We start from the raw sequence: 27,026 nt of genomic DNA, 5'->3' as shown, positions 1-27,026 counted from the left end.
GAAAACTTTTTCCATGGAAATGAACTAGAAACAGTATCTTGGGTTTTTTACAAAGGCCAAATTAATCTCCAGTCTAGCAGTATAAATATTTCCCTTGTTTAAAATTATACAGGTACAAAGTCGAATCATTATAATATAATATAATATAATATAATATAATATAATATAATATAATATAATATAATATAATATAATATAATATAATATAATATAATATAATATAATATAATATAATATAATATAATATAATATAATATAATATAATATAATATAATAATTTATATTATACTATAATTATAACAATCATTATATTATAATAATAATCATCATATAAATAAGATATATAATAAAATATATAAGATCAATGGATCAATGTTTTCTCTGGGAAGTTCCTGTCAAAGTTCCTGATCTTTAATTTTTACAAATTGTTTGACATTGTTAAACCTCTAAGTGTGTTTTCAAGTCATTAATTACCAGACTTTTTAAACCTGCTTTCTATTAACACCTGCATACAATTTCTTGATAGAAAAAGTGATTCAAATGATGTGCACACATGCAGCCCTTAAAATGACAACATTTGGCAAATTTTGCTTGCTTCTAAATTAAGCTTTCTAACTGATTTTATAGATTCTGATAGCTGTAACCATTTCCAGTGGGAGGTCACACTTCAGGTCTTTACTCCAGGTTACTGTTCATTTCAGTTGATCATATTGTGATCAAAACAGGCTTTTCAGATCCCTTTACACACTTCCAGGCTCCAGAAAGGACAAAGTATCTTATTCTCTTAAGTCTCTTAAGAAGCCACACAAAGGCTTCTTAAGAAGCATTGACTAAAAAATATGCCTTCCTTCCCTTTTCTTAAACAGCCTTCTTCAGTATTTCACAAGAATTTAACTGGAAATTAAAATCGATTCCTAACATTCCACCACGCTATGCGTGCATTAGGGCTAAATTTGTTCAGGTCTAAATTAAACAAAACCTGTCAAATGGAAAGATCATATCAACAAAACCAGTCCTTTCACTCGAAGTGCAGAGCTCTGTGCTAGCTTTTACAGACTAAGGATGGTAAGCATTACTACAGAAGACAATAGTTTTGTTTTCAAATATTCCAAGATCCAATTCTCTGTTTTCATATTTGAATATTATTCTGTACTACTGCACGTAAAAGAAAATGCAACTCATCACAACTGAGATTAAAGGAGAAACCTTAAGAGAATCTGTAGAAGAAAGGTGGGGGTGCAAGAAGTGTAGGAGTAACTGGTGATGTAGACATGAAATAACAAATAAAAACCCTTCAAAACCAAAAAAAAATTTGTTCTGTCTTTCCATCTTATCCAACAAAGTAAGATTGCTTTCAGTGTGTGCAGTGACAAAGAAGTTAAAGGTTCTCTTATTTGTGAAACTTAGAGAAGCAATACTAACCTTAATTACATCATGAGGAACACATGAGCTTGTTTCCTTGAGCCTGGAAATGGAACTGTGACAGAGACCTCCAATCACTGCCATTAATGTGTTGAAATTCTGCAGCTGGTGGAGCTTCTGTGTTGATATAAAAAAATCAGCATAATTTAAAGGTTCACGTTGTTCAATGTGCACCCCCAAATTTTAATTTCCTCTGTTGTCTTGCTCTGAAGTTTTACAAGTTTGTGCCATTTGACTTCATGTATTTTGGTAATGAGTTGTGATTTTACTGGCTGTAACATGAAAACATGAAGTTATTCTACTGTGATTAAATCAAATATTACATTTTCAGGTCCAGTAAGTCTTCGAAGAACTTCCTCAGTACTTCCCCTTCTTCCCACAGTCTACCACAACTAGGAAACACTGTTTATTATCTTGGTTATGACTGCAGTTGAGTTAGTATGCAAAGAATATGGATAGGACCATAGCTCTCCTTTTATCCAGGAAGGTATTTCAGGTGGAAGGCTTCCAATTACAGCCAAAGCCATGAGAGTCACTCATGCTTTGGAAAGCTTCACAGGCACAGCTGGGAATCTCACATGCTGATTCAAAAGCAAGTCTAGTTTAACAGTGAAAATAATTTCTTCCAAATGAACATGAGGAAGTCCTGGTGCCCTGACACTATAATATCTGAACACTTAGTAAGACAGCACACATACACAAATATACATGTGGTGGGTATGAACCAGGAGACCAGGGCCAATGCTCCCAGCTCACCCTACAGTAACAGCATGGGAAGACTAGACAAAAGGGTTGTATCTGAGAAAGACAAAATAAACACCAAACGTGCCAGATTTTAACTGACCTGTGCAACATGAATAAACTTGATGAACACTTCAGCCCGAAGCTGTGGTGTTGGTCTGCTGAGAACCATTAGCTGCACCCACTGAGAGATACCATTGCAAAGAGAAATTGATCTTTCCATTGTCGGATTCTCTTTCACACTACTATTCACAATGTAGTTCTGATAATCTGAGAACTTAAACAAAAGAAGCGTAAATGAAAATTCATGTTGTTTCATATGCCTCATGACTTGTGTGTGGACAGAGATCTGCTTATCAAATGAAATATAAAATATGTATTTTACACCACAAATATCCATAAAACTGAAATCTTTCCTTTGTGAAAGCTTTGTTAAATTCAAAGCAGGGGTTCTGACTAATTGGATTAATTGAAAACATCTTTTTGCCCTATCTCAGGAGCCCTGGCTCTTATAAACCCCAGGATGAGTAGAACTGGGGATTTCCTCCCAGCCTCAGTGGCTTCTTAGATTCACTGAGTCCAGACTTTTATAGGGAAGGTTAAACTGAACTTAATCTAATAACTCAGCAATAGTTTAAGGGAGTTCAGTGTTCGGTTTATGTATTGTGTGGCTGGGGCACACTTCTGAATTAAGCAACACTAATAGAAAAAGAAAGTTCAGTGTGATTAATATGAAACTGAGATAAAACCATTAAGAATGAGGGCTACAGATTCCTTAATACTTTTAATACAACTTGTGAGATTCTCTTATTTAATCAAGGCAATCTAAAATTATTCAGTAGATACCTGTGACACACTTTTTAAAAAGCCATTCTTACATTAAGATTAAAGAAATCATTTGTTTTTGTTGGTGCAATTTTTATCCATTCTGTTGATTTATCCATTAACAAAACTACACATGAATTTGAATCATCAGAAAATGTGACATGGGATTTTTACACTCATTCTTTACTATGACCACTAATACTAAAATATTACCAAAAACACTCATAGCTGTAAGAGGTATACATTTCTTTCCACAGGAATATGTGGAATAAAACTGATCTCTAAGCAAAGGTCATAAACTGTCATGCTGTTGTTTGTGTCTCACTGTCCCTCTCTCACTTTCTCACAGCTTTATAAATTTTTCCACCTGTTTAATAAGAATTATTAGCACTTTAAAAGCAGATATGACAGTAGAAACCTCTAGATTTGTCTTTCTCAAATTAAAAATGGAAGAAATATAAGTAATTAGTAGAGCTGTCTCTGAGATTACAGAGTACTTACATTGCAATTACTCTTTGAATTTTAAACCCCAGTCAGGTTTTGCTGGATCTTGAAATTTAAGCAACTATTTTATACAGATAGATAATTTTTCAATATCTGACTACATAATTACGGACTTCATAGTAGTTTCAGTACAACTATGAATTAGTTTATATTTTTTTCTCAGCAGTCATCTCCTTCGGAAAAGATTTTTTTTAAATGCTGAAGAAATTAATCTCTAAAATGCTACATGAAAGTTTTGAATTAATTGTGGTGCACAAATTTATTAATGAGGTCAGCTATAACAAGCTTGTTAGTGGCAGATATAGTAAAGAAGTTTAGGTACTTAAATATTGCAAGAGTCTGTTATTGTGATGGCTAACTTAAGAGCCTCAACAGGAATCCAGAATCCAGATTCTTACAAAAGACTGTGACCTTCCTGTACTTTATGACTACAGATTAAAATACTTTCCAAGCACCAGCATGCCTCCAGTCATTACTCTGTGAACACTACTTCTTGCATCCTAATTTGCTGCAAGATGGATGGTATCTCATGAAAGATTCTTCTGTACACTGTGCATGTGATCAAATATTCCCTTCTGACTTTCAAATGCCCAAACCTGTAAATAGTTATTTCAGTGACTAGTGACACAGTTGGTCTTTTTCAGTCTTTCTCCCAGTATATGATGCCATATTAAAATAATTAGAAGATTCTGTGCCTTAGGGCACCATAAACACATTCTCCAAAGATTTAATTAATATAGCTAATTATTAATTACATATTATTTTCTGACCGAAGTCTTGGCAAGCTCAATTTATACGAAGACATATACAGGTACTCTGCATATAAAATGTACATTTGAATGTAACTGTTGGAACTCCATGACACATCTGACACTCTGACTAAAACCACACTTGTTATACTCATTAATTACCTTATATCTGCACAGGGGTTTTCAAAATGGTAAGTTATATAAGCTTTGCATATTATTACTGCCTACAGGCAGCAATCAGTGCATGACTTCGGTTCTACAGCTTTTTGAGTTGAACACAAAACACAGAGTCACGTACTGTCAGCTCAAAATAAAGTACATTAAAACACGACTGTGAGATCTTCCACCACCTAGTGAGAGCTCCTTTTCTTGCATAGGTTCAGCTTCATATTGTAGTGCTACAAAAAAACCTCACCAAAAAGAACTAAATAGCAGCGGCAGCAAAAAACAAAACAAAACAAAACAAAAACAAAAACAAAAAAAAAAAAAAACAAAAAAAAAAACAAAAAAAAAAAAAAAAAACAACAAAAAAAACCCACTGAAAAACCCACTTCGCTTCTAGTCTTATGACACAGACTTTGCAACCCCCCTAGATTTTGGTCTCTAACATTCACTTTTCCATGTGAAATTCTATCAGGTTGGAAAAGAGGCAATGTTGTAGCATACAATGATGCAAGTTAAGCCAAAGTGCATAGGGAAGTTTGCATCTTATCAGCTACAAACATTACTGAGAAAACAAATCAAATTACAGAAAAAATAAATTAGATAAATCCTCAAGAATTGTTTGGCATATGAAAGCTTGTATAAAAAATATGTTTATCTCCCCTTACATTAAAAATGGCATTTTCTAAAGTGCTTTCTTATCTCTAGTCTTTATTTTGTGTGCACAATAAAAAAAGGCAAGCAGAGTCCAGTGGCCATCTTCAATGCCATCCATTATTCACTGCACAGGATTGCTGCACTGCTCACTACAGCCACAGAAGGTTAGCATTCTAGGAGAATATTCCAAGTTTCCTTCATCCCATTTCAGCCTTATTACTGATTTGAGTCAAAGGATGATGACATCCCTTGTTCTAACAAAATAAGCTTCTTTGGAAGAAGATCTTGGATTTGGAAGAAGGTTTACTCCTCTTCCTTCCAACTGATCTTGCCTCAACTCTTCCACAGTTGAGGTTCATTCTCTCACTCTCATATGGTTGTAGCAGAAGGATATCTAAGTTATGTAATAATCTAAGTTCCACTGGCCACTTTCAATACTAGTAAAATAAAAGAGTCTGGAATCAGATTCAGCATGTCCAACATCTTGTATGGCAGAGTCGATCTTGTAATGCTACCTCTCTGCCATATTTTCTATATCTTTCCCATATTTGCTTCATATAAAAAGATAGATAGATAGATAGATAGATAGATAGATAGATAGATAGATAAAAATAACTTACTGATATTCTTCTGAAAGACTTAAACTCAAGATAGGTAAGGTGGTCTGACAGCTCCTCTGGCTCAAGGTGATCAAAAAGAAGTGAGACTTTCCGTTTCTTACTGGTGTTGGCCTTTACACGCTGTGTCAGCTTTCTAGACCAATCCCTAGAATTTCTTTTAAAACACAATTACTCCAAGTTATTTACTGAAGAGCAAAATTTTCCTCTTTCCCTAAGTCAGAGGTAATGATGTTTTCATGCCTTACTGCAGTACAAAGTGAATTATTTGAATTTCTAAACAGCAAACTCCTTTCATGCATTAGAGATTATATGACAAAATGTTATTGTTAGTCTTTATTGTATTGATGTAGCATCTTAAGTACAATACAACTGCCTTACTAAACAGCCTGAGAGTCTATATATTTCTGCAATGAGTTCTAAATTTTCAGAATAGCTGTCTGTAACTTTGTTTTCATTGAACACATCCATTTAATAATTCCTAGATTTCCTTGAGCATGCTCTTGAGTATGAACTGTCCCCCTTTGCTATTGACCCACAGAGTAATAAAATTTATTTCAATTTGAAAAGTTAAATATCCTCTTTCATAACCAGATACAAAATGTGTGCCAAATTCTGCTCTGCTTTAGCCTGTGCATTTCCAAACTGACACTTGTTTTGTCAGTGCACCGTTCCACAGAACTATCTCACCCTCATGTAACAGGGAAAGATGCCTTCCCAAGAAAGAACTATGTGATGTACAGCTCTACGATTTATTCTTGTCATGACAAGTATTTTATAACCAAAGTCATCTCAACAATATCAAGAGTCTGACAACGCAATAAACTATATCCTTGCTTACCTTTGTTGCTAAAATATAAACACACTTTTTTTACCTCATCTGTCACCCAATTAAATCGTATTCTCCTTTTTCATTGATTTCAAGTGATCTGGCAAAACCTCTAGGCACTGACAAATTTTCTAAGTTCCCTGGATAGAGTGAAACCTAGCTGTCATAGAGAATCAGCACAAAGTCCACGCTGCAGCTAAATTCAACTTAAGCCATTCCCGAAAGGCATTCTGTTCCTCTACATAATGTATATTTCATCTGTATTGAAGTATAAATTCTTCTCAGGATAGTTAACATATGACTTACGAGAGACATGATATTTGAATAAAGGAAATTCAGAGCAAAAGTTTGTTTTCAGAGTATATTGAGACTTCAACACTCACATTTGAGATGTATCAATTAGACGACAATGTAACTCTTCACCATTAGCTCGAACCACCTCTTGAAATTCCTGCATAGCTGTGGATAGTTTAGAGTCCATTTTGAACATGATCCAGAACTCTGTAATCCAATACCTATTAAAATCAAAACAGACACATCCAAAAAAAAAAAAAAAAAAAGGGTTTTGATCTAGCTAGGCTGAATGGCTGGGACTGTTCTTGTAGTCAGTTCAGGTCAGCTGTTCCCACTGTGTCCCTTCCCACCCTCAAGCTCACCCCCAGAGCCCACACTCTGGCAGGAGCAGAGTGTGAAACTGAAGGCATTTATACTGTGCAATCACTGTTCAGCAACAGGTAAAATAATGCTGAATTTTACTCACAGATTCAATGCACAGCATTATAGAGGCTGCTATGAAGAAAGTTAACTCCATCCCAGACAGACACAGTACCCAGCACTATACATGTAAAAAACCTGTGCTTGTCGGAAAAACGGAAATGCACTTTCTTACGGATGCACATATACATGAATTTGCCTGGAAGCAAAAATGTTACCAGATCTCAAGCAATACTAAAGCATTCTGACAGAGACTGTAACAATCTGCTCTGAGAGAATAAAATCATCACAATTTAAAACAAATTCTACTTTCCTTTTACTAATAATTTCCCCCTTTGTGTAAAGAAGAGGTACCATCAATCTACTAGAGCTGAATATATTCTTTCTCCTCTGTTTTCTCTAAACTGAGATATCAAACTTTACTATACTTAATAGGTAAAAATAAAAGAGTTCCAGGACCATTACAAGTGATGAAGTAGAATTACTAAGGATAATTACCTACCGAGGCAATTGAGCTTTGCTTAGTACAAAAATATCTGCAATATCCCACTTAAATTTTAATAGACCTATATAATAATATTAGACATACTTCTATCATATCCTGAGCACTGTCAATTTTCACAGACATTTAAGACAGAGATTCATATAAAATCAGTTCAAAACTGTGACCTGGCAACTCATGCACTGATTTTAACAAATCTTCTAAAAGTCCGTTGAACCTTTTTGTGCAAAGCTGCTACAGTGAACCTTGAAATGCTAAAGCAGACTATCTGCTTTTCTTTTTAATGTCAATTTCAGATATGCAAAAACGTATTTATATTTGTCACATGGACGACTGCAAACTAACGACTAATAGCTACCGACCAAGAATATACTTACCTCACAAAATAGCATATCTTTACACACAGCATGGAAGAGTTATTTTCTAAAGCATTAAGATAGGTAGAAAACTGTTAAGGAAAAGCACATCCATTCACATATGATATAAAATGTAACATGCTTGATACTTCCCAATCTGTAAGCAGTAAGAATCATCCTGCTGATGGCAAATATTGTATCAGATTAGGGGTTTACATAAGTAAATATACAAAGTATATACACAAAGTATATCCCAATGTTTTTACCAAAGTTTATTGCAACTATGACTACAAGGAGTAATATTGAAGCATTTGCCAGAGTACTGAGTAGCGTTATCCAGTGAAGGGATTCTGTTTTCTACATGTTTCTTTGCAACATGCCTCACAATTTCTTATAAACCTTATGCACTGACATGTCATTAAAATTCAAAATATTCATACCAAATTTATCAATCAATGCATTTATGAAGCAATCCTTTTCAGCTAATTCACTAGAGATTTAGAAAAAAAAAAAAAGAAAGAAAAAAAAGCTATTTTCTTTTAAACATAACCAGTGGTAGACAGTGGTAGAGCAAAATTTAACATGCTCTCCATAGTAACCTCACCTTTCTAGCTACACAACAATTTTCATTTGACTTGCTCTGGCAACTGAAACAACCAACCTTATTTTTAGTCTATTAGTTCTTTAAAACATGTTTTGATATTGTAGCCACTGTCTGTTGAAGTAATGGAAAATCCATTTTGAAAATGTATTATGCATGTCTTGATTCTTCTGATGGAGATGACACACATATTTTCAGGCCTGAAAAGCATAATTCAATGAAAATGCCTTGTGGACCCACTCACAATCTGATTGCAATTAACTGCAGCCTAAATCTACCACAGCTGAGGGGACATGTGCCACGTGCCCTTTAAGCCTGCTTACATTAGGCTGACTATAGAACTGGTGAAGCCTGAGTAGGTTCCCAAATATTTTTAAGGGGCCCTCTCTGAATGTCTAAAATTAGATGACTTACAAAGAACTTGTAAGCACCTCAAATCACTCCTATAATTTAGGGGATGGAAAAATGGTGCAACTGGAACACATGCAAGGTTTTGCAAAATACAAGAGCCTAGACTACCTGATCCATTCAAAACTGTCTTTAACTTTCAATGTCTTTACAGGGAGATATACACAGAGTTAAAAACCAAGCTTGCAAAATATGCAAGTCTAAGAAAAGTTAGAGTTGCTTTTCTGGTTGTAGAAAATGTTCCATCTCAGAAAGAAGAAGCAAGCACTGACTGTTTCATTTTCCAAGAGCCCATGAGCCTAAGTGAAATGCAGCACTACACCACACATAAGCTGTAGCTTAGCACACTTGATCCAACACCTGCAATTAGAGAAGCAGCAGGACAGTCCTGCTACAGACAGAGTCAATGCCCCAGTAAAGCTCTGTTGTCAAGGATTCTGCTTGCAAATGCCTGGAAGATACAGAGTTTGAGGAAAGAAAGGATTATTAAATTGAATTGTACCAAAATTGGATGGAGATCCTTAGCATGACAGGTCTCCATCCTGTACTGTGCTCACCTAATTAGGAGTAAGCCTTTTGTAAAGCTAAGAAAACAACCAACATATTCCACGATTAAAAATTCCAAAGGAAGGCCAGTTTTGTGAATATGATCTAGTAGCTACATTGTGAAAAATCTAATTTGCCAGAAACACACATGTATGAGTCCAGGCACTCAACTCAAAATGGAAACAAACAGAAAGGAAAAGCTTGTAATTTATTTCAGCAATTTTGGGGGTGTGTAAGAGGAAGAATTTTTGTTAAAAATTTTCCTATCCCAATGATACAGTTTTGTTCTTTGCTCTTTGACTTGATAGTGGACAGTGAGAGAAACAGATCTCAAACTTAGGCCCAGGTTCACAGTACCTAACTGAGGTGCCTACATTGATCTAACACCTGCTAGATATTCCCTCCACAGCCAACAGAGGGTGAATTATTCTACTTAAAACCAGACTTGGAGTTTCATCTTGTCCTCTGTGTATAACAAGCTAAACCTGACAAATAAGAAATGCAAACCCTGAACCGAAAAAAAGCACACCACACAACTAAAAACTGTAAAGAGCAAGTATACAATTTAATTAGTGGAATAATAATACACCCAGATTAAATATCCTCTACTTACCCATTTCAAACTTGTCAGGCTATCAAGTTACCTTAAAAGCAGGTGGAGATTACAAAGGATATAGATCAACAAGTTTCTGAAGCATGTCTGCAGAGGAGATGAAAAACTGATGCATGGCCAGAATTATTTTTAGCAGCTGGTTGTTTTGACATGCATTTCCTTCTAAATCTAAAAAACAAAAAGGATTATTCATATTGAAATCTTGCTATACCTTCATAATTTGCAACAGGCTTAATCCTAATTCTATTCAGGTCTGTTCATGTATGCTGTTTCAAAGATGGCAGTAACTTACTAATTTAGGGAGTGCATCATTTTTCTGGTGAGAGCCATATAACAACAACTATATTTCACTAATGTGTCTGGAAGGCCCTTTAAAAATAAGGGAAAAATAAAAAGGCAAGCAAAAAAGCAGCTGTGTCTCAAAAGCAGTCTGAATACGCAGATAATTATACAAAATTATCTAAGCCCAGCAATGCACTTAAATGCTTAGCTTTAGGCACATGAACAAAAACTTGGAAACAAATCATTGAACTACAGAGAAAAATAGTTCAGTTACTGATCCATATCAGCCAGTCACTGGTATGACTACACTTATCAAACAGAACAGCAATATTCTCAAGTGTTTGTGAGCTTTTTTGTACAGGTGACACACATAACAGCAAAGTGCACACACAGGATAGGATCATAGATGTGCACAAATACACATGGAATGAGATACAACACGTGCTTGGAACCCAGAGGTTAACCTGTGCATACTCCCTGTGGTAGACCTAAATGCGCTGTGCATCAACTTGAACTATGCATTACAAGGGCTTCAGCAGAAGAAGGGCTTTAGACTACATCTGTTTTCTGGGTCTTGTGGGGTTTTTGTGCATATTCCAAAAAGATCAAGGACATGAAATGTAACAGAACACTTCAAAAAGTTTCCATTTCTGCAACAAACCAGTGAAAGTGTGTGTAAATATTAACAGACAATGTTCTCCCACAGCCAGCCGTAAGAAAACCTAAGAAACTTGAATTGGAATTTGATGCCCTTTCAAATACAAAAGAAAATTTATCTTTTCAAATAATTTTAAATAGATTAACCTCTACGGGAATAAATCTAGTTGTCTCTTTAAAAAGTAGCTGGAACAAGATGGAGAAGCAAAACATAATATGGCAAAATGGAAGAGGGATGTGAAAGATTTCCAACGTATGAAATGACATCTACTGCTAGGGAAGGCAGGGAGAAGTCACTTTAACTTGCACATCACCAAAATGGAACATTATATTTAGCCCATTTGCAGAACAAGATAATCCACACTAGTTACTGGGCTAGAATTTCTATGCCCTTCTTCAGGGAGACACCAAATATATCCACCCCTAGTGATATGGGCAGGGGGAAGTCTGCCTGTCCTAAAGCCCCATGAATGAGAGCAGTACAGACCCTAAGTAACAGGAGTTCTCGATCTGCCTCTGCTTCGAGTTCTCAGTTTTACAGAACGAACCAAAGTTTATGTGTTCGTTGTTCGTATGCACACATAATTTAATTCCTTACTGAAAGAATCCTTCTGAGATACAAACTGCCTAGGTATTACAGCATGAGCACTGAGGGCAAACCAGCAAATTATTCATCTAGAGGGGTGGGAAACTTCCAGAGGAAGGCTGAGACATCAAGAATCAATACTTATTCAGGCCTTTAGTACTTGGCATTTTGTAGTCTTTGAGTGTCTTCACAAAGAGTAAAATTATTTTAGGCCTTGCACACAGAGGCCTGTATCAATTTTCATCCTTTGACAAAACTTGGTGTTCTGCCAGAAGCTCCATCCACTAGCTCCTGTTTAATCAGGAAAACAGTTCAATATATGTTTAACTTGAAAGCCAAATAGATATGTGCACATATACTATTGAGAATATACAGCTTCTCCTAAATGCTTAATATAGATCATTTCCAGACAACAAAGACAAAAAAACAACACACTCTCTCCCTTAGCACTTTCATTGTGTGCATTCCAAAATCCTCTGCTATGACATAACACAGGTAGCACTTGGCTGCAGGTTCCCATTTGAATTTTTGTCTTCTAGGTCTCTCTTCCATTTAGGTTTTTCATGTCACAAAGGTGCAGAGAAAAACAGTATGTTCTGCCTACTACTTGTAATTAGGTCAACGCATTTATGGTGTTTTCCTGCATAATGGAAGTGCATTTATGCTTCATCACATGCAGACCTAATTATCTTGCAACAGAGATACACTTCATTACAATGACATGCAATTATTTTGCACCCATTAAAGCAATACTAGGTTTGGGGCCATCTGTTCTCTCACCCAACTAAAAGGCTTACCTTCACAAAAAAACCCATTGTATGGGTTTTAAAACACAGCATAAAATACAAACACTCCACAAAAAGAAATCTAAATGTTCCCAGTACAGCTGAGCACTGAACAAGAAGCCTGCATGGCTTGTACTAGAATACAATTTACACATGATTTACACACGACTGTGTACCAGCACACGATTTACAATGGTACAGCATCTTTGTGCAAATGGAGCCAGTAAGAGGGCTGTCCTGGCTGTGCTGCAAGCTGCCTCTGAGTGCCTCTGCAGCATTCTCCTGAACCCCCAGCAGTTTGTTTTAAAACTCCTTTTCATTTCCGTTTGTACACCCGCTTCTAACCACACAGCCTACTGTGCAAAACCACTGAGTGAATACTAACTCAAGTGGGATGGGTGTGTTTCAGTTAGTCAATTTACATTAAAGAAAGCTGCAAATTACTGCGTAAGCCTTAGCTTTGTCTCACTGCAGCAAAATACAAATAATCAACTGGTTGCATGTCTTTCTCCTGTAAATTCCCTTATTGTAGTAAGATTTTTAATAAATATACTCTGAAACAAAAAGGAAAGCAGAAGTTGAATATACTTTTCCAGCATTCTAACTCCATGGGTGACAGCACAATGACAGTTAATGGTAAGTATTTTATGACCTATGTAGCAGCAGAAAGCCACTAAAAACTACAATTACAAAAGTTCCATTTCTTACTTGAGACTCAGAACACACAAGGGTAAGAACATTCTAATCTAGGCCCATCAGCCACTGTATTGCATGATCCTCCATGAGTGATTCCTTGTAATCCGTAATCGGTGATTTAGAAATAGCTTAAGTATCACCTGCTTCTTGAATGCTTTACAGAAACAAATTACTCTAAAGTCAGGAAGTAAGGCTTTAAGAGCAAACTACCTGCTTTTCACCAGGCTCTGATGGCCATGAGCCTGTGGTAAATAACAGAAAGAATATGTTCAATAGAGAAGATTGCTGTACTGAGACCTTCCCTCTGATGCATGAATGCATAAGGCAGTAGTAAGAATGCAAAGGATGTCTTAACCAAACCGAATTTTGCAGGAAAGAAAAGTTAGCTTTTCCAGGTATAAGAGGCCTTTATTTCATAAGCACCATCTTTATTTCATAAGCAGGTTCCAACTGTATCACCTAGAGTACAATTTGAAATGAATCAGAAGTGAATCACAGAGCACTGACATCACATGATCAGTGACTAAGCTACTAAGAACACGAATAACTTCTTGTAAACTCCCTTAAGCCTTCCAGTGGTTATCAAAATGTAGCACCAAAAACAACATAGTGCAAGAAAGCATCAAGCAATTGCCAGAAGTTAACTGCAAAGCCGAAAGTCGTGGGATGTTATTCTGATGTGCTACACAGAATTCTTCAAGACTTCTGCAGATTTTTTTCTAGTAGTTTAAAGAAGACGGTGTGGGGATGATGCTATAAATGTCTGCAAAGATTATTAAATCAACATGTGATCTGAAAACTGAGGGAATATGTTCTTAAGGTCTCAGGGTTTCAAAGACCTTGATGAAACACACAGACATGTACAAAATATGCAGATACATGTGAAAGTGCATGGTAGGGTTTAGTGACTGAAATGAATCAGCCATATGTCAATGCATCTGCCCCACATGTGAGGTGCAGCACTGCAATATAACTTTCAAATGGCTAGAAGCAACCAGAACTAAATAAAATATTCAATGAGTATTTTACAAATGCTCCCTGGAAATTCCCTTTACAAACAGGAAATAGTCTGTTTCCCCTCAGCTTAAAACTTATGCAACCCATAGTAGCCTTCTTACTCCAGACTTATTACTTCTGTGCTGGAATTTGATACCCTGTAACAAGAGCTAGTCATTTAATTCTCTTCATTAAAGTGAATACACTTGGTCAGAATCAGATTCATAAGAAGCCACCATCTTCCTTATCAGTTATGAAACCATTCTTGAGGGTCAGCAAGCAGATTTAACTTAAACTGATTTTTTAATGACAGCTGAACACTCAGTTGATGGCAGATATCAGGGCTAGGAGCCAATATATTCTATTCTGCTGCTCCAGTATAAAAACAGCTTTCTCAAAATCGTGCTTCAGAACCAGTTTAATTTGTTCTTGAAATTTTACAGTGATGAGGACTTCACAGCTTTTGCAGGTGACTTATTCCAGTGCTTGAGTTTATCATTTAAGAGCTCTCCTTTCTGTCTAATCAAATATTTCAGGCAACTTGGGCTGCTTAAACCCAGACTCCAGCAGACAGAAAAAATTTTCTTTATCAATATATTTTCTCTGTTTAAGGGTTGCATCCTTCAGCTACTTTCTGAGCTAAGAAACACCAATCTTTTATTTTTTTATTCCTCAGAGGCAAGGTTTTCTAGCTCTCTGCTCAACTTCGATGTTGTTTTCTGAACCCTTTGTAGCTCGCACCATTATGAAGAAAACCTGAATATGGTACTAGAGGAGAGCTTAGCACCAGAGTTAGAATATTGTTCTTAATATCCTTTACATAATACCTTTATATACACCTACATTTTAATGTAAGTAAATGTGCATGTATAATATATATATATACAGAAAATATGAAAGTACACACATCCCTCTATGCATACACCTAAAGTTTCTGCAGTGATACAATATCATTAATTGTAATTAGCACCATTTTCAATTTTGAGATTCTTTTCTGCAAAAATGCTGTATATGAAGGACTTTACCAAACTGTTTTTACAACTGATTACTCAAATAGAACTTTGTCTTCATCCTTAGTGAATTTTTCCTTATTTCAAATCCTTGTCTTAAGTGCTTAATATCTTTCAGAAATAATATAACTTAATAAGAATGTCCTTACAAAGAGAACACCGTAATAAGGTAATAGAATGCCTTTTTTTAGTTTTAGCTGCAGCAGAAAGCAGGTGGAATACTGAGTTCTCCAGCTTACATTTAATTCTGTACATGATGATGGTATTCCCTCTCATGCCACAACAGTGACATGATGTTTAGCAGACAGTAGCAAAAAACTCACCAAAGTTTTGGTTTAGTTTGTTTGTGTCTTTTAAAATCAGCTTATTGTCCATACATACTTGCAATTATTGAGTTTTACATGAATTTATTTACAGAAGTAATTGATCTTAGGAAGAAAAACTCCAAAACTAAACTTAGAAGAAATCAGTATTTTCCTGAATGGAAAGAACTGCACTACTTTGTGGTCAATCCTGCACCAACAGCTCTCTAAAAAAGCCAAGTAAACACACATCGTAGAAGAAACTCCATAAACTTGGTGTTTCTTCAAGTCTACTGCCTTTAAACTCCCTACAGTATAGAGGGGGGAACCCACTCCTGTTCCTCCAAATACTCATAAACAATGCAGATACATCCAAGACAAAAGTAAGGATAATATGCATCCAAAAAGAATAATAACACTGTTTTGCGGGAGGGTAGGGAACATGAGGGGAGAAAAATCTCTAAGGAAAATCATTACCCTCTCTCAGAAACAGCTTTTGGAAAGCAGAAAAGAACTCTAGGTGGGTAATTTGAAATGAAAACAAGGAGATAAAAGCTCTTGTCAAAAGCAAATGGGATGATTTTCAGAAATTAAAATGTACTTTGAGAGAAACCAAATGCAATGTGGGTGGAAAGCATTCCATTAGCCTTGGAAATTCAGATGAGGTACATAGAAGAAAATAAAAAGTTTGCACACACGGACGCACACCACACATCATTCTACAGTGTATTTAAAATATAGATTTTAGCAAATTTAGATGCAAACTTTTAAATCAAAAAGTCTTTTTCTCCAAAGCGTACAAAACATAATTTGAGCATTCAAGACTTTTTCCAAAGCTTTAAGTCATGATACTGGAGCCATGAGATTTTTTTGAGCTGCAGGCAACTCTTGAATAATTCAAGTGTAATGCTTGGCAACACAGCTGTGCTATACCATAGGCACTGATGGATAGGAAAAAAACAGACTCCCAGAACAGAACCACAAACTTCTGAGACCAGTGTCCCTGTGTGACCACTGAACCCAGATGTGTGCTTCACCCTTACACTGCAGTGTTTTACAGCAAGCTTCCCTCTAACTGCATGATTGATCCTGGGGCAGCTAGGCATCACATCCGAGGAGCGTGAAGCCTGTCCCACCCAAAGGTGCAAACTTGAACAAACTAGCAGACACCAAGCTGCTTGCCTCTCAAGGGCTTGAAGAAGCTGCAGATCTCTTGGGTCCCACTTCCTGACCACGATTTTCAATACTGCTGCATGCTCCAGCTCTAATCCTGCTCTAATATTCCCCACTTACCATTTCACTTACATACCTAAGCTTCCTAGTCTTGGCTTTAACCTCAGGTATACTTCTGGAACTGGTGTTTACAGACTAACTTTTAACCCAGCAGCTGAGGATGCCTTCTCACACTGCCCCACCAGCAAGGAGGCTTGAGGGACACAGCCAGAAGAGCTGACCCCAACTGACCAATGGGATATTTCATGTCATACGCTCAGCATTTAAAAACAGGCTGCAAGTTTGTCAGGGCTGCTGCTGCTGCTGCTTGGGAACTGTCTGGTTATCAGCCGGTGGTGGGCAATTAGAATATTTTGCATTGCTAAATAAAAGTTACACTGATTTTTCCTGAAGTTATATTTAGAGGCATAAAGATAGAATTTGCAGTCATATCCCTGTAGTAAATATAAGTAAATAAAAGACTGTTTTATAATGAAAAAAGTCTAAGTTTCCTTCATTTGGTTTTATTGCTTACTTCTTGGCTTTGGAAAATTGTATTGAAAAAAGTGAAGTCAAATTTGCTAAATAGAACCTTATAACATATATTAAAAGATACCTAAAGTTCCTTTTCTTTGAGATTTTTTTTTCACATACATCAGGTTAAAAAAGAAATCAGTTTCATTTTGGTACAACCACAATTAACTTTAACAGTCAGCTAAACAGCACTTAGAATTCTCCAGAGCAGTAACTACTTTTCTGTTCCCACAATGTCATGCTTTCTACAGAGCAGTAATGACTCTTCTGTTCCCACAATGTCATTAATTGAACATTAACATAGTTTCTGTTGCCAAGCAATACTAAGGTTTCTGCACTGTATTTGACCAAATAGCACTCAGATTACTTAACACACAATGATCAACAGCATTTTCACAGAGAACAGCATAATGAATAAAATTTAACTACTTTGGGGGGGGAGGGGGGATTGAAGACCTCAACATTCAGCCCAGGCCTCAAGAGCAAGGGATAGAACCCTGCAAGTTTGTGCAGCATGAGACAGAAACAAATGATTGTTCAGGCAAACCTGAGACCAAAAAAACAAATGGCCATAGTTGCATTCTGCGGGTGTGCATATGTCTTGAAAGAATTTATTGCCTTTGAAACAGAATTCTATACTGGAATTTGTTATACAGTAAATTTGATAAAAGGATAAACTCAGTAATTGAACTGTGATTGTTTTATTAGTTAATTGTGTGTTTGAACAAGACTGGAAGAACGTATTTATGTTAAAAGTAGAGCGGGATTTTTCCAGATAACTGATATGGGAAAAACTGGATAGTTTACATTTTTTCTCTATTTTAGAGGAGAAAACACCTGCAGCTCTAAAGAGTGAACTCTAACTTTCCTGTTTCATTGTTTGCAAGCTAGATGCAATATGTAGCTGACTCTCAAAGAATTCCTAAGTCTCAATATGTTTTTGTATGATATTGATATGAGCAATATAAAAATATTATCAGTTCACATAACTACACAACTCAATAATGTAGTTATTTTTTATTACAGAAAATGTGAACCATGATTAACTTGTATTGTTTTAGGTAGCTTACACCTAAGAGGCCACCAGCACCAGCACCTTTGTGAGACTTCTGATTTCTACCAAAACAATTCCGTGACACCTTTCACCCAGATTGGTCTGGATGTAGTTTCCAGTGTTTCTAAGGTTTGTTTGCAAACATGTCACTTTATCACACATTGAGGCAACAAGCTATTTTAGCATGGATCAAACACTGCAGAACAACTTTACATCACAACCTATTCCTAGACCTAGCTGTCTATTATGCCATTAGAAATTGCAAATTGCATTAGTTTCACATAAATTCTATTAAGAACATTGGTAATCTTTGAAGTTGTAATTTTCCACTTCCTTTAAGTCCTCCATGGGTTAAAATTGACATATATGTATAAACAAGTAGCTTCACTGCAAACAGTTTATCGTGGATGAGGTTTCACACGGAATTAAGGTACAAGGTCTTAGAAATATTTTTGTTGCTTTCCTAAAGCCCTTTACCTACATCTCTTTAAAGAAACCAAACACAGGGACACTGCACTGTGACATGTATTTGAAGATGATACTTCTTGATTTCTTTATAACTCAAGTGTCTGAATTGTAGGATAAGCATAGGTCATCCATATGCTACAGTAAATATACTTCCAGCACTCAAATATAAGAGGCAAAGAGTAAGATCTTGTACTCAGAGGTTAAGGAAAAAAACACCTTCCTAACAAAAACATCTTGAACTCTCACAAAATCTTCAGCTTTTAAACGATCCGCAGGTTTTTTTAGGAAGATGTAAGTGTTTGAATAAATTATGGCTTTCAAGTGCACTCTTGGAATTGTTTGCTAGGTAATTCTAGGTAACATTTCAGGACTTTGCTACAGACAAAACATGGACATATCAAATTAACACTATGTTGAAGACAAATGTTGTCCTGATTGCACCAGAGTCTTTAAACACTTGTAAAAACAATTTAAACAAACATTTTGCGTGGGCAAGGAAAAGGCCCTCTGACCCTACACGGTTTATAAGCTTGAATGCATGTTAAAATAGCTCATTGGATCTTTGAAAGGTATGTTTGTTTAAAAAATAAGCACCCTTAAACTTTACTCTAGATTAAAAAAGATAGATTTATAAGATAAAAATAGACACAGTCGAAGCAAAGAAAGAGACTTCCTACCATGCACTAACATATTGTGAAGTTACAAAAAAAAGAGAAAATTTTCTAGATTAGAAATTGACTTCACAACACATATTAAGAACTTCAAGTTCACAATAGCATGAGGATACCCCAGGGTGATAAATGTCATGAACATTTAGCAGATAAAAAGTTAACAAATTAGATACCAAGTGAAGTGAACACTGCTAATACATTTTTCCTCTCTCATCTGTAACATTTTCTAAACTAAATATTTGTAATGTGTTTATGTAGTCTCACAAAGATTACTATAAAAACTAGACAAAAAAGGATGGCTGTGCTACTAAGCCTATGCTTCCTCTGTTCTACTGACCTGCCAGCAAACTAGACACTACTGTGCTGGTTTCAACAACAAAGCTGATAGATTAAGTGCCTTTACAACTAGCAACAAAAGAGACAAGAGCCATATTGACTTTCAGAGAACTGTCTGCCAGTCAAAAGTATATTTTTTTCCAGGCATTTTACGTACTACATAATGGAAAAAAATGGAGGGGATTAAAGTCACTGTTCTATGTAAAATTCCACTCTAGAATCACAGTCACTAATGAAGATTTCCTCCAGAATAAACTATCTCCCTCCTGAAGCTGTCATATTCCAGGCCAAGATCTATTAACTACTTCTCTGCTTCCCTGAACTTACAACTTAAGCCATTTTGTTGCCAATGGAAAATCTATTTTTAATTATCTCTTTATGAGCTTTTTGTTCAGGATTAATGTAGATGATGTAGAGGTTGCACTGAATTTAACCTTTCTGCAGGTACTGTCTTTTTAATTTTTTTTAATAATTTTACCCTACCTCCTGCTCTTCCTCTCTATGCACTCTCCTCCATTCTTTCTTTCTCTTTTCCTCCCTTTCTTTTCTATGGCAAACACATGGGATGCTTGCGCTCTACAATTCTTCTCGTCAATCCAGATCATAGCAGTAACACCATCCTGTAGCTACTTACAATGTTGGGAGGTCTTCTGAGACACCTTTTGGAACATGTTTTAAATCACTGTCCTGTATAACCAAATCTCTTCTCTCAAAACTGGTGAGAGTGGTTTCAAGTCTCTACAGATCTTCTCCTAAGAAAGGACCAATATTCCTTTCTAAGACACTTCCTACCTTCAATCTCTCATTGTGCTATTTTATCCCGAAGTCTTGCTTCACTTACATCCTTGCTTTTTTTTTTGCCTTTACTTTTGGCAACTCATTTGCAGGATGATTCATCTTTGTCATCCTGATTCAAACTTCCATGGGATTTGAAGAAACCTCTACTTTTAGCATCTCCTTATCACACTGATGAACAAACACTGGTATGATGCTACTCTTTCAGATGTAGTGACCACCTACATGACTTCGAACTACTTCTTAAGACCCTCACTGTTTCTGTTGCTAAGGCACACGCCTGTCATTCATCAGTCCAAGCTAAAGAAGACCAAGTTTGAGAGGTGAAAGAGCACACATACTAATGACCCCAAAGCAGGAATTTAAGTTAACTGCACTGACTAAGATTTTGGATTAACTTGGCTGTCTGGACAAAGTCTTTCTACAAAACATCTTGGAATCCATTTACAATACTGCAGCAAAGTTGAGTCCTCTTACTCTTAATTTTGACTTAGCATATCCCCTTCCTCCTTTCTTCTCCTAATCCATGGTGTAAGATAAACTATTTATGCTTGTGCTCTTCACAGCTGTGTGTATTGATTCTTAATATCTTCATGGTGAGACCTCCTTGTGATATTCTCTGTATATACAGCAAAAGGCTGCCTACTTCTCCTTACAAACCATTGCTGACAGCAGCCTCTCTTACACGCTGTTTGCTTTTTCCACACTTGTATAATTGAGTCATGAATATAAACTCAGCTGCATCCATTACAGAGGAATTGTATTTGTACAGATAAGATCAGCAAGTGCAGTATAATGCTAACAAGATACAGTATATATTCTGAAACATGACACGTCACCATCTCTATCTACTGCCTCTTGTTCTCCTTAAGAATAGACAGCAAATGAATCAATGGCTCTTTCCAGAAGGTAAACTTCAAATGTACAGTGTCTTGGGGGGGGGTGGGGGGGGTGGTTCTGTACTTTAAACATCTGAATAAAACTTGCTCAAATCACAATAATGACTTCCTAGAATAATATACAAAATATTATAGGTCAGCAAATCAAAGACTGAAGACACAATCTCAGCCTAAACAGAGCTATTAGCATAGAGGTTAGAAGATTTCAGTACTATCCATGAGAAGAAACTTGCTCAATCATTCAGATTTCTTGCAATCATTCTGCAGCTATGCTTTTTCCCACCATTTTTCTCCCTGACCCCAACCCTCTTCAAAATCTCAGATTAAAGTTTTTTTCACCTCTCCTTTTATTGGTACAATAATGTGAATGAATTTTGCACTGGTTTTGGTGATATCTACAAGAGCCTTCTTTAATGAACTTCATTATGCAGGTTATCTCATGTTGTAACAGTTGTATTTTTATTTAAATATCCTAATGGGAAGTTCCAACATAGCACAAGAACATGCATAATTTCATAAAAGATATATAAATACAAACACTACGATGAATTGTCCAATTAAGGGTCTAAACCTCTGCAGCACACAACATGATTTTAGCAGTCCTTAGTGAGTTCTAATGATGTTTGCTGATGCACTACAATTCACCTTGCCCTACTTATGTACAGCTTGTCAAGGGTCAAGAAAATCCTATCTAGTGGACTACAGTAAATTTTCTAGCTGAAGTGTGAAACCCTTAAGAAAGACAAGAAAGCAACATGCACGTGTAGCTGAACTGCACAGGTACACTTGCTTTTCTTTGTTACCTTAGTCCTTTTATTATACTGATGCTCAGGAATCTGAGAACACCTAAGCATGTCTATACTGCTATACAGAGTACTAGCCAAAAATAATTTCCTACTCGGGGTTTCATCTGCACCGCTTTAAATCAATCACTTTCATAACTATACTAGATTTTTATAATGTTCCATTTATATTACTGTTTCTTTCATAAAAAGTGGAGACATTAATACTGGTCAAGTAGTCACAATATTACAACTACCTGAAGGCCTTATGTTTTAGATATCTTATCCCTCTCCCATTAAAATGAAATTTATAAAAATATCAATCAACATTTGCTGAGAAATTAGGGCTTTATAGTAGTGCAGTGTCTCATAATAATGAATTGGGAAAGAAAAGAAGCAATAAAGAAACAAGACATGACTGACAATTCCATGTTTCACCAGCTTTTCCCAGACATGCGTTTCTCTGTGCACGCTCATTAGAAGGCTTTGAAGTTAAAAAAACCCTCGTTTTAAACAAATGTGAAAGATTAGTCATTGTTTACAGAGTATTTATGCTCTGCACCAGTAGATCAGCACGATGTGTTACTATTTAACTATATAGATAATTATTTTAGAGCTGAGTGGGTGTTCAAGTACATTTATCCTCTAAGGACTACTGCTGAAACTTTGCCACATGTACTTCCAGAGTAGCTCAAAGCACTGAAAGACTCAGCATTAACAAACAGATGTGCTAGTTATAAGCAAATTATTCAGAATCACTTTAAGTGTCTTCAGTAATAACATATTTTAATAATATTGAATATAAACACATTTGCTAATGAAAAAATACACAGCTTAGGCAATGGTTACACTTATCCATATTTGAATTCTTATTGTAAAAGGACAAATGGACAACCGATCAGTTAAAAAAATATAGTAGTGATTTCTGGTTGGATTCTTTCACTTTTATAAAGAAATAACTTTAAATCTATACTGATAATGCAAAAAGCAATCCAGTGTAATCTCACCTAGCTTAAAAACTGCCCTCGTTGTTCAAAAATGTTTAATATGATCATGCAGCTTACACGTATTATGAGAATGTTATTGCAATATGCAAAAATATAATGATTACTTGCTAAAGTTTACAAAATTGGTACTTGTAGGAACAACAAAACTACTCTTAGAAGTATAGATGACTGGAATTTGTCTGGTTCCCTCAAGAAGAAGCAGTAGTTACTCTAATCTCCAGCATATATTACACACTTCTGCATAAACACATCCATCAACCAAAAATACAATCACCTGTAGCACAGACAATTCTCAGTTAACACCTTTCTACTCCACCAATAAATCAATTTAATTCCCTAGTAAGTGATTTAAACATAGCCAGGACAGAAACAAATTAATATGACTAAAAACCTCCAGGCACTCACCAAAAGAGTGAATGCAGGTCTCAAGAAGGTCTTCCAAAGTGGCTCCTTTGGCCAGGTGCCCCAACGGCACCATCATGACCTGAGTGTGGTTTGAGAGGCTAGGACAGTGGCTGGTCTGCTGCAGCTCCAGCTCTGCTTCAGGGGCAGTGCTGCATGCTTGGGCAGGTTGCCTGGAAGAAAGCACAATAGTGAAGTTAATATAAGAGGATAGAGCGGCAAATTTTACACTGCCTGGGAAAGGAGGAGAGATTTAAAGGACAATTAACTCCTTCTGGTTAGGGTGCTGAAAGACATAACCCTCCCACTCAATATGTACACCAAAGGGACTGCCAAGTAAGTGACTTTTTTTCTGCTAAATGTCAGTTGCAGACCACATGGTTATAGAGCTCCCTGAATGATCTGTCAGGATTATCAGAAGTCTTGTTGGAGAGTATGCAGTAATCTACCACCAGATGTTTATGTGCCCACCAAAAGTAAAGGAGAAAAAAAACCCCCAAAATTATTACACACATTGGAAAACACCAGGCTAGCTTTATTAATTTAATTTGAAAAGTCACTGTTAAATAAGAAAAATAGAGGAGTATATCACAATCAAAACAAATACATTAGTTTGTATCTATTCTATACTATTATTTCATATTAAGCTGTTTTAAAATAGTATACATGAACAAATAAATGTATTGAATAGCAATTGTAAATGAAACCAAAATAAAGCACATATCCAATTTTAGTCTTGTGTTTTGACCATATAATACCTACTACTTCAAGAATGAGTACGTTTATGGATAATATTAAAGGCTATTCATTGCTTGCATAAAAGTTCATATTTCTGTATGAAATAGTAAATTGGAATAATATTGTATCAATGAAAAGTGATGAAATGCAAATACCAGGAACCACTGCAAAGTCTGACTTAAGAGTATAACCATACAGTTCACAAAAGAACAAGCACTGCTGTTTCAATAAAACTTGGGTTGATTTCAGGGACTCCTGAAATTTCAGGGATTCTTTGGGTTTATTTCAGACACTCGCCTTCCTAAACACAGCCTTCCTAAACAAGTGACTCCGGTATCTTTAAGCTGCTACCTTAAGCTTTCACATAACTTCTCTTGGAACACTATGCAAGACCCTATTACAATCACCTGACAGTCCCAGGAAGAAAAGCCATAGAAATACCCCCAGTGTGCATATGACCTACAGAGAGCAGAGGTAAATTCACAGACATCCCCGAACAGTCACTCCTGCATGAAGTTAAAAACATGCCTGCCTTATGAAGACAGACTGGACCCTACCTAATCCCCGAGAAAGTCCAGCCTTATCCTTACCTTTCCGTTTCTCTTGAATGCTGGGAAAGCCACGAAACTGACCCCGGTGTCATTTACAATCCAACACTGATCCCAGGCCTCCACAGTTTCAAATTCAGGAAGATACACGCCTGACCCTTCAGAGGCAGTAACCATCACTGAGCTTCTGCATAGTTAGGCTGACAGTAGCTGACATGCAAATGTTCTCTTCCCTTCCCCCTTTTTCTCAATTTCCCTCTTAACTTTGTGATCTGACTTCCTGTTCTCATATAAAAAGAACAAGGGCCTGATCAGCTTTCAGTGTTTTCTTTTAACAAGCTTAAACCCCTTTCCTAGCTTAGTTCCCGCGCCTCTTCAACACAGGGCAGGGGATCCCAGCAAATAGTAACAAAGTAGGAGTTAAGGCAGAAGATATTTCAGGCTTTGACAACACCCGAGGGAAATCCTGAGGTTTCCACTCCTGGAAAAAAGTTTACAGTAATATTGTGGCCGACTTGGCCACGCTGGACAGGCAAAGCTCAGCCGGTGGCACCTCTGGTTATTCTTTAGACAGATCCTCTCGCAGCAGTCACCCGACAAGACAAACAGATGAAAGCGGGACTGACGGGCAGTGGGGGGGCGCCCGTCCCACATTTCCTCTGCACGCCCTTGGCAGTGGAGGGGACATCCCAAAGAAGCGGACTGACCCGGCACAGGTGCCACTTCCCCGGCGGGGCGGTGACAGCCGCGGTCCCGGCCCCTGGCCCGGCGGTCCCGGCCGTGCCGCAGGCACCCGAGCCCGGGCGGGCTCAGCGCCGCCCCTCCCGCTCGGCCGACACCGCAACCTGCGGCTCTTCCACCCCGCGCCGACCCGCCTGCCCGGCGCGCACCGGCATCCCAAAGCGTGAAACAAAATCCTCCCCCGCACACCTCCTCCCGCTCTTCTTTCCTCTCCCCGTCCCACTCGGGAGGGCCCCGGCCGGGCCCCGCAGTACCACCCCCGTGCCCCACGGCACCCCCGCCAGCCCCGCAGCGGGGAGAGCCGCGCCCGCCCCAGCGGGCACCGCACACTGTCCGGCGCGGCGGCGTGACCCCGACCCCGCTACCGTCCGCCGCGAGGAGGGCACATAAAGCAGCGCGACAAACTCACTGGTTTTCTCTCCTCTTGCCTAAGGTCCCCATGCCGGTGGCAGGCGCAGCTCCGCCGCCCGGCTGGCGGTGCCAGCAGCGCAGGGAGCGGGGCTGCGCGGGGCGGAGGAGGCCGGGTGGAGCGGCGCGGCCCCGCGCATCGCCGCCTCCCGCCCGCCTCGCCGCTCTCCCGCTCCCGTCTCGCCTCGGGAGGAGTCTGAAACCGAGTCAAGTAGGGCAGCGACGGCGGCGGCCGCCACCCGTGACGAGCGCTGGCGAAGATCTTATCGGCAGGAGGAAGTACTGAGCCGGGGCTGCTCTTCTCTGAAGCCGCCGGCTTTACCAGGTACCCACACGCGCTCCCGGCTGTCACCGCCCGGCTCTGAAGCCGCCACAACTTTTTTTCCACGGCACCACCCCGGCCCGGTAGGGCAGGGCAGGACCTGCCCTCCCCTCCCCTCCCCTCCCCTCCCCTCCCCTCCCCTCCCCTCCTCTCCTCCCTGAGCAAGCAGCTTCCGAGCCGCCGGGGCTGACGCGTGGCTGAGCCGCGCCGGCGGAGCCGGCCCGGCCGCGGCCGCAGCGAGGGGCGAGCGGCCGGCACGGCCCCGGGACGGGCGGCGCCCGGCGGGGCCGGCTCGCGGGGAGTGCCCGGGTCGTGCGGCACTCGCCGGGGACACGCGGCTGGCTCACCCGGTGAGCCTCCGTGCGGGGCTGAGGTGCCCACCTTGATGATTGCCATTTTAAAGGCTTATCCGGCGCCTTACGCTGTCCCTCCAGTTTATCTGCAGAGCAAGGAGAAGGGGCCCGGTGGGGTTTTTTTCATGGTTCTTGTATCGCGATTAGGAGTTTCTGAAAGCTCTTCAACGTTGTCAACTTTTCCATTTCTTCAGAA

General features: G+C 38.2%; 1 protein-coding gene across 5 annotated transcripts in view; it reads right to left on the bottom strand.

Annotated features, from left to right (window-relative positions):
• The window catches only part of RASGRP1 (RAS guanyl releasing protein 1), a 39,498-nt gene extending 13,019 nt beyond the window's left edge, over positions 1 to 26,479 (bottom strand). For 2 of the 5 annotated variants that reach the window (XM_066188316.1, XM_066188318.1), the window contains exons 1-8: positions 26,157 to 26,479; positions 23,724 to 23,893; positions 10,309 to 10,414; positions 8,100 to 8,162; positions 6,890 to 7,021; positions 5,681 to 5,834; positions 2,267 to 2,440; positions 1,423 to 1,539 (exon numbers count right to left, since the gene is read on the bottom strand). In XM_066188316.1, coding sequence (XP_066044413.1) covers positions 1,423 to 1,539; positions 2,267 to 2,440; positions 5,681 to 5,834; positions 6,890 to 7,021; positions 8,100 to 8,162; positions 10,309 to 10,414; positions 23,724 to 23,893; positions 26,157 to 26,188 — 948 coding nt within the window. In that variant the 5' untranslated portion in view covers positions 26,189 to 26,479. Of the gene's footprint in view, positions 1 to 1,422; positions 1,540 to 2,266; positions 2,441 to 5,680; positions 5,835 to 6,889; positions 7,022 to 8,099; positions 8,163 to 8,518; positions 8,546 to 10,308; positions 10,415 to 23,723; positions 23,894 to 25,048; positions 25,445 to 26,156 lie in introns of those variants that run through there. The other 3 variants (XM_066188315.1, XM_066188317.1, XM_066188319.1) reach the window with 2 other exon arrangements.
• Positions 26,480 to 27,026: the final 547 nt, after the last annotated feature.

The sequence above is a fragment of the Chamaea fasciata genome, unplaced genomic scaffold, assembly GCF_029207755.1.
Source record: "Chamaea fasciata isolate MVZ Bird 193981 ecotype frontalis unplaced genomic scaffold, bChaFas1.0.hap1 SCAF_7, whole genome shotgun sequence".
NCBI lineage: Eukaryota > Metazoa > Chordata > Aves > Passeriformes > Sylviidae > Chamaea > Chamaea fasciata.
The sequence above is the reverse complement of the archived record's forward strand: the minus strand, read 5'-3'. Positions and strand labels throughout refer to the sequence as shown.